The sequence below is a fragment of the Primulina eburnea genome, chromosome 4 (assembly GCF_022965805.1).
Source record: "Primulina eburnea isolate SZY01 chromosome 4, ASM2296580v1, whole genome shotgun sequence".
Taxonomy (NCBI): Eukaryota; Viridiplantae; Streptophyta; class Magnoliopsida; order Lamiales; family Gesneriaceae; genus Primulina; species Primulina eburnea.
Genome location: NC_133104.1, coordinates 38063062 through 38075289, shown reverse-complemented (window position 1 = coordinate 38075289; position 12228 = coordinate 38063062). Strand labels below are relative to the sequence as shown.

The 12228-nt window shown below is 32.9% G+C and overlaps 1 protein-coding gene across 2 annotated transcripts; it reads right to left on the bottom strand.

Moving 5' to 3' along the window:
* Positions 1-262: 262 nt before the first annotated feature.
* On the bottom strand, positions 263-2842 carry LOC140831121 (uncharacterized). 2 transcript variants are annotated; one of them, XM_073194900.1, is made up of 4 exons: positions 2684-2842; positions 2252-2349; positions 1241-1455; positions 263-673 (listed from the first exon to the last, which is right to left on the bottom strand). In XM_073194900.1, exons 2-4 carry the CDS (start codon positions 2339-2341, stop codon positions 397-399), a joined length of 582 nt encoding a protein of 193 aa, XP_073051001.1. In that variant the 5' UTR covers positions 2342-2349; positions 2684-2842; the 3' UTR covers positions 263-396. The 2 variants fall into 2 exon arrangements, with proteins under 2 accessions (XP_073051001.1, XP_073051003.1); XM_073194902.1 differs by lacking the exon at positions 2684-2842 and adding an exon at positions 2530-2552.
* Between the last annotated feature and the right edge of the window lie 9386 nt (positions 2843-12228).

Sequence of the window (12228 nt, the reverse complement as noted above, 5' to 3'; positions counted from 1 at the left end):
TGTATTGGGTTGGTGGATCATGTTTGATTTTGACACCCGCAAGTGTGTATATTTTAGAAGATGCTGGGATTTTATGTGCATAAATTCCGATGACGAAATTACTTAATTTTGCCAGAAAATTATTTTCCAAAAAAATAATATTTATTTGCCAAAATATTATACAAATATATTTTTTATTGTATTGTTCATTTTATAACCATGCACGATGCAGAAACATACATGAAAAAGATTGAAGAAACTGAACTTTGACAAACAGATGGAATCAAAGAAAAAGAGAACGCCAAATTGGACTAAATACAGTTTAAGATTCGAATAATACAATGTATAACAGATAATATTATAGTCTTCAAATACCACATTCGGAATCTATATGGAAAATAGAAATAATTGCGTGCTTTAGGCACTGCCTTTTATAGCATCATCAGTGCCATAACCGGTAGCAGTTTTCTCGACGGAATCTCCAAAGTAATCCTCTCGGGCATTGTCAGCTAACATCAATGCAACGAGCCAGAATAGGCAAGAATCAAGAGATAAAAACGCCCCTCCACCTAGAAGACCAGTCTTGGCCGTGGGGCACTCGGTTGCAAGATTGTGATGGACGTTGCGGACCTGGTGAAGTTGTTCTGTGATGGTCGGCCATAACAACAATGTGGCAGCCAAACCAGTAGTCGCCCTGAATGATAAACCAGGAATACATAACGAGCAAAGAAATAAGAGCGGTAGGATACGACGGATGGATTATGACAAATAAATTAGCCAAAAAAATTGATCTATCACATCAGTTCTACAATTAACTGTAAAATGTTTTTTTATAAAATCAAGAATCTCTCAAATCTTAAAAACTAGTCCATCTCGGCTCTCAGCCTAATAGCCTGACAATTTCTTGAACGCCCGCATTTTATTGGTTCATATACAAAAACAATCCTCTGTTTACTTGTCTTTCATTCAACTACTTTAATACAGCTTGAAGTATACTTTAATCCCCTAGAGCTAAGCAATCTTTTTTGAAAAAATTATCAACATTCAATCCTCTGATTGTCATAACCAGTATCAACTGGGCAAGTGGGCTCTAATTAAACAAGACCGAAACAGGTGTCCATATAATTTACTCTAACAAAAACGACAAGGAGATAAAGGACTATAATAAAACAAGAAAAGAGTCATTAAACCAAAATAAGATCAAGGGTGGGGTTTGGAGGGGGGATGTTAAATAATATAAAATGCTTAGAAGTACACTCACAAAGCAACATTGAAGAAGATGAGAAAGCTTGTGTTTTGGAATAGAGCTGCCTGTGGAATTGACTTTCCTTTGTATGGATAGAACAAGGCGAAATAACTAAACCCAGTGGAGACGGCAAGGAAAGCAACAGACAAATAACCCAAGACAACGGTAGGGTCAGCTGGATACTTGCAAATGACAAAGCTCTTCCCAGTTATGATGTTGCCAGATGCCGGCTGCAAGATATGAGTAGAAGATAACAGAAAACATCAGGGTTCACTACTTTTAAACTAAAATAAAGCGGTGTGATACTGGTGAAAACAAGATACTGAAAGGGGAAAAGACGGATAGCGATACAAGCCAACCATGAGGCAAAACATCTCATCATGAGAAACAATTAAAGAAAAAATCTTTTGCTTATCTAGTCTCATCTAGCTACTACTGCTTGGTACGAGTAGATGTAACAAGTAATGAAAACGTTTTGAGTTCCGAATGCAAAATAACACTTAAATTCCCCAAGAAAGTTGATACGGAGTACGGACACACTCAAAAACGTTTCAAAAAAAATCACCATACCCTAATGGAGAGTGCACATCGGACATGGAAAAAGCAATTTTCAGATTCTGGTAGATGACAGACACACAACATAGAACAAAAATCCATAAACTCAAGAAGATGATTGAGTCTGCATAAATTACATATCGATTGAACACCCAAACAACTGTTTTTTTCTATTCCAAAAGGAAAGATCTCAATCATTCTACTTTCCTTTCGATCTACTCTCACAGAATCAATCCACCAAAGTAAGAGCAAGAATCTATTCCACATTCTAATACAGAAAGTAAACTGGAATAAGAATATTTATTTTCTTAAAATCCAATACCAAAATAACAATTGTCAGCTCGTCGAATTGCTTAGTCACAGAAAAAACAAATTTATTCCAATACCGCATATACATTAACATGTAAGTATCAAAAGAGCACTGGGAAAAAGCATCAATTATATAATTTTCATACATAATAAAAAGACAACCTTCTTGTTCTCCGCAATAACTCCAAATATGAAGGAAAGCACCCCAAGAGTCGCCACTATCAAAGAAGTTTGCTTGATTGTAAAAGCCATTGATTTGCCTGCAAAAAATTTAGCAGAAAATAAAAAAAAATCCCAAAACATTCAAAAAATAAAAATAAAAGAAAGAAAGAGGACACAGTCCAGTACAGATCACAAAGAAAATTGTAAACATGAAATCACCCCTTTTCTCGTTAATTTTTACGAAATCAGATCGGACTTGAACCAGAATCCTTACACACAAAAAGAAAATCTTGAGATATCGAAAACACAACCCTTTCCAAAAAAATACAGCCTTGGAAAGATCAATCTCACCCCTTTACCAAAAAAAAAAAGAAAATCGATATGAATATCACCAATATAACGAAATCATCAAAAATCTAGTGGAATCAATACCTTAATATTTCAGAAAAACAGATTCCTAAAGGCTAGAGGGAGCAATGGGAAAGGATATTTTGTAGAGTTGGAAGACTGCTTGACTGCTGACTTTTTATTTTGGGAAGATAACAAATAGAATCCTTTCGGGATTCCGTTCATAAACAAGAGGGGTTATATGGTGTGTGCTAGCCCACGAGAACCATGAATGTGGACGCATGTACGCAGTACATTGCGGTTATTCATATGATTTTATTTAACGATTTAATTTTTTTTTTATTATTTCTCCAACTTAAAAAAATTCACGAAGAGCGGGAAATTAAATTATTATATAAATGTTAATGATCTGATAATAGGTGGATTTTTTTTATATATATAATAAGTAGTTATAATACTTGGTTTGAACGACATTTTTGCTCTTATTTATTTTTATTTAAAAAAATTTGCTACGATATGAATGTAGTGTTTCCATATTCTTAAAATTATGCATAAACAAACATAAAAGTTGGTTGCTAAAATTTGTTGAGAATGCTAGTGTAAGATAAATATTTTACTAATAATTTATAAATCTGAATATATGTATGGGCTACATGTTCGTTTATAGAAATGCTTAACGGACTGATTTGATCTGGAGCAGAATCGGAACTGACTCATTATTTCAAATTTTTTTAAAGAATAGGATCCGGAACCTGAACTAGTTCAAATTTTTTTAAAAATTTTGAAACTAGTCGTTGGGCCAATGACTACAATTGTAACGACATAAGTTGTAAAGAAAAACGGTTACAATAGAGTCTACTGAGATATAGATCTATTTAAGCCAGTTATTTTCATATCCAGAAACTTTTGGTGTTCTAGAATGGTGTATAGTAAATTCGCAACTTTATCCGGTTATAAGATCAATCGCAAAAGGTGTCTTAGAAGTTCAGTGTTCGAGCGTTGCGTTCGGATCAACATTTTCAATGTAAACATTTCTACACTTTCAGAATCATTAGCAAACTAAGAATAATTTAAATCCGAAAACGCTTACCATGATAACATTTCTACAAGACTGGTTTGCGGCAGAAAAAAGTATAGGACCATCAGAACGATAGACAAATTTGCAAATTCAAGTTTCGAGGAAAATCCAAAGTATTTCAAATATATTTTAATAAATCGTGATGAATTTAAAATATTTAATGTAAACATAAATATTTTATTTATATTTATCTTTTTGTATGATGTATTTTTTCAATTCAAAGTGTTTAAGAAAAAATAATGTTTTCTACCACTTGATTAGAATTTCCCGTATTCGCACTGCCCCGGCTCAAATAGCTATGATGTCCAATTTTATTTTGTTCTATCTTGTGCTTTGGTGTTCGAAAAGTACCACTCAAGCGCAAGATGCTCTGCTTTCATGATTTGACTTTCATCGATGTGCGTTGGGACGGTAAAAAAATACTGTCCTACATGCATCGTTCTGCTCCAACATTAATCCTTATATCAGAACCGTTCTTGAGAATTAGTTTTGGACCCGTTCTTACCGGTTCTGACACCGATAGATTCGGAACCGGACTAGAACCCGAAACCGTTAAGTATGCCTGCTTGTGTATATCACATAAATATGGTTGCGTCGATTTTAGTACAAGGGGGCATGTTGAGGCAACATGACCTTATGCAGGATCCAAAGGCCCCAATTTATTTGGGGCCATGGAGTCCACACATTTAGACACGAGACCAACAATACATAAGATCATTGGATTAGCAGAAAGGAATGTTAAAATTTTCCCAGAAATAGTTTTACACTATAACACTTGAAAGGCATTACACAGAGTATCTCAACTCAAAGAACAAAATAAAGCTTGTTTCGTGATGAATTTAGTTCAATTATCGCATCAAATTTTGAGCTTCTTTCATGTGTGCACGATATAGAGCACGATGGATCTCCGAGAGGTAGGGCATGCCACCAAATATTTCGAAATATTGATATTTTATAAAATTGCGAAGGTTTTGATTTTCAAGCCAAGTTTTTATGTATTAGACATTTGCTGCGGGGATTAAAATTTTCCATACATGGTGACCGACGATGAATCTAGTAAGTGGATTACATCAAGTAATAATAAATAGACGATGAATCCAAATTTTGATCATACTTCATCATTTTCCTTTACCTAATCTCGGGCGATATCTGATCTCATAGAGGTAGTCTGATAGGACATCCTGTCGAGCTTGGATCTTGTGGGCCGGATTAAACTTATTAAACCTGGGCCTTATTGGGCGTCCTCACTCCCATGATCAACATAGTTTTTGATAAAACAATGCATATATACATATATATATATGTCAGGATCGATGAGGGGGGGCCCCGACTGAACATCAGTTACGAAGCTGTGCATCAGTCGGTGACCCTTCTGACTGATCTACCAATGAGCTGCAATAGCTCGTGTTCTAAGAATAAATACACCGATGAATTAGATCGAGTTTGGTTAAACAACCAATCGGAAGACACTCAAAATAATCCTTCGTTAAGAAAACAAACTGATCAATTTTATATATCGTGTGCAACTGGTTAACTGAAGAAAAGAAGTCAGTTAGAACTTATATCAGTTCGGTTATGGACAGAACTGAACTGATATCAGCTGGACTGATGAAACAATTAAGAACAACACAGTTAAATAGTTAGACTGAAAACAAAACACAATATATGTTTATGGATGTTCGGAGACTTCAACTGCTCCTACATCACCCCTTCTACCTCCTCGGGTAGGATACACTAGAAGACTTTGATTTATACAAACCTTTGTACAAACCCACCCAGCTTAGGACTTATCCACTGCCTAACTGAACTCCTAGTTCTAAACTGAAGGCATCACCTTCCAGTCAACACTTATTTAACGTCTATGTGAGAAAGACTACATACACATGTTTTACGTCTGTGTGCAAGACGGAATCTGAAATGATGAGTGAGTGAGTGTGTGTATGTGTGTGTGAGAACTGATCAATGAACACTACCCGAAAGTGTTCTCACACACTGAGGGAAAAAGGCTTCTAATCTAAGCTGATAATACAATGAAGTGTTCCCTCTCGACTGATTGCTTCTAACAAGCTGATATGTAATAAGCGTGCCCTTGTTCTCTGTTCTCGTTTTTCTCAGTGTTAGTCTTCACTGAACTTCAGCTTCTATTTATAGGCGTTTGGCTGACCGTACAGTAAGACTCAATAATATGTCCGTTGCATTTTGAATTTGTTCCTCGACATCTTTCCGGAACTTTTGGCTTTAAGCTCTGATGCAACGTCTCTTATTGTACTGTGGTAGTACAATAGATTTTGTACCTTCGTGCTTAGCTGGATTCCATTATTAAGCTTGTCTTGATCTGCAACTGATTGACTCTGATTGATGCTTTCAACTGGTCAGTTGAACTGGTCTTCAGTTGGGCTGGTGAAATCAGTTGAACTGGTCAGCTGGGCTCTTCATCAGTTGAACACTTCATCAGCTGACCGGGCTTCTGAAGGTCTTCTGCTGAACTGCTCATCAGCTGGACATTCAGTTGAACTAGTCTTTCAGTTGGCACTTCAGTTCTACTGTTTTCAGTTTACGCGATCAGTTGGACGTCTTCAGTTAGCATTCCTCGACAGCTTTAGTTTTAGCTCGTAACTGATTATTTCAGTTCCAGCTTACTGCACACTAAGGTAGATTATTAGAAACAAAATAACAAGCTTTGTTAGCATCAAAATTAAGCAAAGATTGCGAACTTGAAAAGTTCCAACAATATATTTCATCATTCATTATCGGTGCACATTGAGAGGGAGATTTTGTTAGAAAATTTCTAAAAACAGTAGCATAGAAACGAACTTGTAGAAATAAAGTAATAACCGAAACAATTGTGATGTTTACAGTATAACTATTATGTAAAAGAAAATAAAACCAAACCGAGGCCTGTAGCATGTACAGTTTCCTTAAAACACATTTGCCCTCTCCGGTATGTGCTTCGAGGTTTCAGCGGACGTCTGTTTCCCAGGATACAAAGGAACAACCAGCAGTAACTTAGCACGAGACACTACTACGGCGAATTGAAAACGTACATTTACTTTATCACCGACATTTAAAGGAGGTCAAATGAAAAGATAACAATATGTAATGCAAGAGAGTGTTTGAAAGAGATAAAATTTTCATATATTTGAAATTAGGAAATGAACTCACTATTTATAAGTCCCAAAAAATGCACATCAAGAGTCATGCAATTAACTCAAGAATATGAAGAGCCAAAACTCTTCAACTAACTCAAGAATGTGAAGAGCCAAAAGACACTCTCACATTCATATGACATAGTTTTTATTCAAACCTCTAAATTTTATTAAAATTTCCAACAGATTTCGGAGTGTTGATTAATATACTCATGCTACTATTGGTTGATATTTGTACTTTTGTTTGTTTCGATACAAACGGGTAGTATAAGTTATTTTTTGTTTGCATAGTTGTGTTCAAAACAAGCCGAAAGATTGTTAATTGGACACTTTTATTGGTTTGCTTTGAAAGTTGTATAATTGTATGGTAAAAACTTGTGTGAAATGCATCTATTAAAAAGTATTACTTTTTTTCTCTAAGATTATTATTTTTTATTATAAATATCGGTAGAGTTGACTCGTCTCACAGATAAAGATGCGTGACATCGTCTCATAAGAAACATACTCTAATTGTATTAGGATATTCTGATAATTTTATCTTAGAAGATTCAAATGAAAATAACCTTTAATTTTGTTAAGATATATATATATATATATATATATATATATATATATATATATATATATATATAATATCTTAACATGCATATCTTTTCTTATCGTATCTTGAGATTTGATATTGATAATCTTGATTACAATATCTCCAATTTTAGAAAATTATATATTTGTTTGTTTGGATAAGATCGATGAATATATGTTAGAAACGTGACTTGAATGAGAATAAAACGCCTGTTGTTCATTATGTGTTTGTTGCAACAAGATTTTGACAACATCACTATTATATTCATTGAGTTTCAATTGTTAGTGGTGCACACACATTTAAAGCTTCGTAAAGTCGTTTCTTAGGAGATTGTTTTCGTTTTCTTTATTTTATTATTTATTAACTTAATAAACAACGATAAAAATCAAGTAACTAATACCGCAAAAAAGTTCAATCAAACTATTGATTTTGATTATTCTTTCCATTATCTGGTCAATAAAATAAAATGACGTCCTTATCATCGTTTCAAGACATCATAGATATCACTAGCTAGTGTGGTACAATGAAAATATTTGAGGGTTATTCTTATCACGCCAAAAAAATACATATATATCATTTTGATCTCATTTTGGTAATCTATACTATCTATACTATATTATTAAGTGTGAGGATAGGATAATAACTACCTATAGAGGACACCAAGTTTTTTTTCCTAATTTACCATTTATTATATTAATATTATACTTTTGTTTTTTATTTTTTAAAATTCAACACACACTTTTATTTTTATTTTTTTATTTCAACTATTCAAATATCAATTTAGGCCCTCCATAATTTGTTAAATTTCATTTTAGTCCATCGATAATGATAAAAAAAGATGGTACACACACGTATCGCGTGTGCAGAGTAACTAGTTTAAATAAGGACATGGATTGTGTAACATCATAATCAGTTCATGCACGAATTCACCACCAAGTCCTCCTGCAGTTTCACCCACGTGCGTAATGATACATACACGAGAAATATAAATTGATCATGTATGATTTCTTGAAAGAACATATTGTAAGAAAATTGTGACCCGTAAAATAAACGTGTTGAAAATGACACGGTCATTGCCAACAATTTTTGAAAAATTTGTACACAGCAGCCTCAAATTTTGAACATTGAGATGCGTATACAAATTTGGTTTGAATCTCGAGCTCCCAAAACACTCGGTGATGGTATGAGTGTGCCTATAAATATCGAAGACATTGAGGTCCCTAAACACACAATCTCATACAGAAAATACACCATCTGAAGGAGTGTTGAAGTGTTTAGAAGGCTTCAATCGAAAAGAAATCAGAAAGGTTCCACAAATTTTCAATGGCCGGAGGTATTTCTCGATCCGCTTCCGCATATATTTTTCATGTTCATGTATACGTAAAAAACATGATAATTGTGAAAAATTCTGACATTTGGTATCAGAGCCGTGATACATCTACCTTGAAAATTTGTTTTGTGAAATTAAACGATTATCATAAAATTTCTTTCGAAGTTTTTGTATAAGAAACTTACTTGTTCTCGGTTGCATCTTGGACTTCTTCTTTGAAGTCTTGAACATTATAATCGATTCTTGAATTTTTATATGAAATAAGAAATTTTTTTCGGGAGGAAAGTTGCATAAAACTTTCTGAGATTATGAAGATGAAACTTCAAATAATGTAATTGTGCGTGTAGATATTTAATTGTTGATCAATGTGAAATTGATGGGTTCCCACGACATGCAACCACACACATTTAAGTTTCTTTAATTCATTCTTCCAATTTCCTTTCAAATTGTCGAGAATTGTATTGTCAAAATAAATGGTATGGGCCCCACATTAATTATTATTATTATTTTTAAACAATAATAATAATAAATAAATAAATATTATATGAGGGACCCACATATATTGATTATGCATGTGTCGATTAAAATATATGTATATATATATATTATTATTTATTTTATTATTTTTAATAATAATAATAATAAAGAAATAATTAATATATTATTAAGTTATATGTATATTTTGGTATACATATAGCATTTGGTTAAATAATTTGTACACATTAAAATATTTTCAAATTCAGTGCAATTTTCAATACATGTTTAGAAATTATTTTTGCATGTTAGATAATGTCAAATATTGCAGATAAGTGTTTGATTTGTACATGAAAATTTAATATTGTGTTTGCATTTATTCTTGAAATTTAAATGCAAATTGTATTGAAAAATATTTTGAAAATCAATATTCACATTATGTTCATATTAAATTATATTGAGATGAACATATCAAGTAAGATGTGAATATAATATAATAAAATATTTCAGATATTCACAAATGAACAAATAATCCTCACTTTATCACTACTCTGATAAAAGAGAAAAACTGATGAGGAGCCCACATTTTTATGTAAATGTGATCATCACTTTATCACTACTCTGATTGAAGAGAAAAACTGATGGGGAATGTAATTGTTCATATTAAGTAAAAATGTGAATATAAAGTTATTTAATATGAAAAATTTTGGCTTATAAAGATTCACATAAATGTGGATAATTAAGTTGAATAATGATTATAAGGTGACGTAAGAAAACATGATCTGAGGGAGTTCTTCATAGACCAGTTTAAACTGCCTTGACTAACCACTGGTCTCCTTGAGGAACGTTGCTCTGTCTAGGAGTTAGATATTTAAAGGGCCTAAACACTACCTATCTTTCTTGGGAGCACTCTTGGAAAGTGTTGATTGCGAAATAATTATTATATAAAGTATCAAGTAAAGCCAAAATTTTGTCCAGTGAACCGTATAATTTTAAATAATTGAGGAATAACCACATCATCCTTAATTATGAAAAATTATGCATTAAGTGGATTTGGATCACATAATGGACATCAATTGTAATTAATTATATAAACATAATAAAATTTACCCCATAGGGATTTTTATTATATTTATATAACTAATTAGGTTAAAATATCAAATTATATTTTTCTTAATTTACCCACAGGAGTTAAGGAAAATACATTTTGATAGTTTTATCATAAAGTTACATAAAAATCTTATTGAATTAAAATTTTAGCCCACAGACAAATTTTATGTCACTAGATTTTTAAAACATGAATTACATCGGTAAAACATGATATTGTCTCAAAATTTTAAGCATATGATATTTTGTGCAGTTATGCAACCTGCAACTTTTTCTGATATGAAATGTGACATTCCCGAACTAAAGGGTGATAACTATAAGACATGGAAAGAAATAATTCTTCTTCAATTAAGGTGGATGGATATTGATTATGCTATACGGAAAGACGAACCATCTGCTATCACTGAAACCAGCATTCCTGATGATGTTGATCTTTATGAAAAATGGGAGCGATCTAATCGACTCTGCGTAATGTTCATAAAGACCAAAATCTCTGCTGGTATGCGTGGTTCTGTCGATCAGCATAATTGTGGGGACCCAGACGCTAATCATCTTTTAATCATGATTGAGACTAATTAATCATTTATAGTAAACAGGGTCTAAATTTTTTTTTTAAATACGGAAGGTAATGGAATCAAACTCCTATACATATCAGTATAAAAGTATAAATCTGATAAAATGTACAAACATACACACTCAGGTTCAACAATTACTATCAAGTGTTTAAACCCTTAGCTCTAGTCCAAGTCCGGTATCACCACTCTAATCTCGGTCTGTCTTTACCTCTGTGACCATGTACCTGTCTCACCTGTTGTCATGCACACATACAAACAAGACAACAGCCGGATAACTCCGGTGAGATATAAATATCCCAGTATAAACAATGTATTAAATGCAATCATATAAAACATATATAAAAGCATAAACAAACATCAAAACATGTATCTAATCTGACTACATGAATCAATGACTCGTGATCTACTCTTATCTTATCTCAATTCTAGGGATCCCAATCTAATTTAGACTTTTGTATGCTGTATCGAGTGTCTGAGATAGACGTCGATCTACATCTAAAGCTCTTCGATACACCGTAAGTCTAGAGTCTTATCGGTTCTGAGAAAGACTCGGCGGTTCTGCCCTAGCTAGGCTAATCTGCCCTAGACTCGGACTCTGACTCTGTTCTAAGTCAATACAGTAACATATCAATCTGATAATCTGCAAATATCAATGCAATAAAATAAAGTATGTGCTTTAGGGAAACTCAAGTCAACCTAACTCGAGTTGTGCAATCCCGAATCAACATTTATTTATACCTTTCTTGCTGTCTTTCTGAATCTGTCGAAGTCTCGAACACAAAGTGTGTCAATACTCAATCTGGCAATGACAATATCAATATTCTAATCAAATCACAACATCTCTGTTTTATCAAATTCTGACAGTACAACAGTACAATCTTGCGATACTGATAATACTATATCAGTCTATATCAATTCCAAACGTTTACAATCAACCACCGTACAAATCTGATATCGATTCTAGTCAATTTCATTCTGAAATTCATAACGATTCCATAATCAGTCCGTTTCTTAATCTGACTCCGATTCTACGCTGTCTAACATGTCAAGAACAACATATATGACGTGTATTCAATTCCAACAACATCATAATTTCAAAACATGTCAAAACGTAGTAAAACTTACGTCCAGTTGTAGCCTGCGTTGATAGGAACACAGTACTGCAGTCAGATTCAAAATCTAACGGACGGATTTCTCGTAATCGAATTCTAAAATCAAACTGTAAAAAGTGGCTTCGATTTCTTCTTTTTCTTTCTGAATTGTTAAAGGCTTATATATATATATATATATATATATATATATATATATATATATATATATATATATATATATATACAAT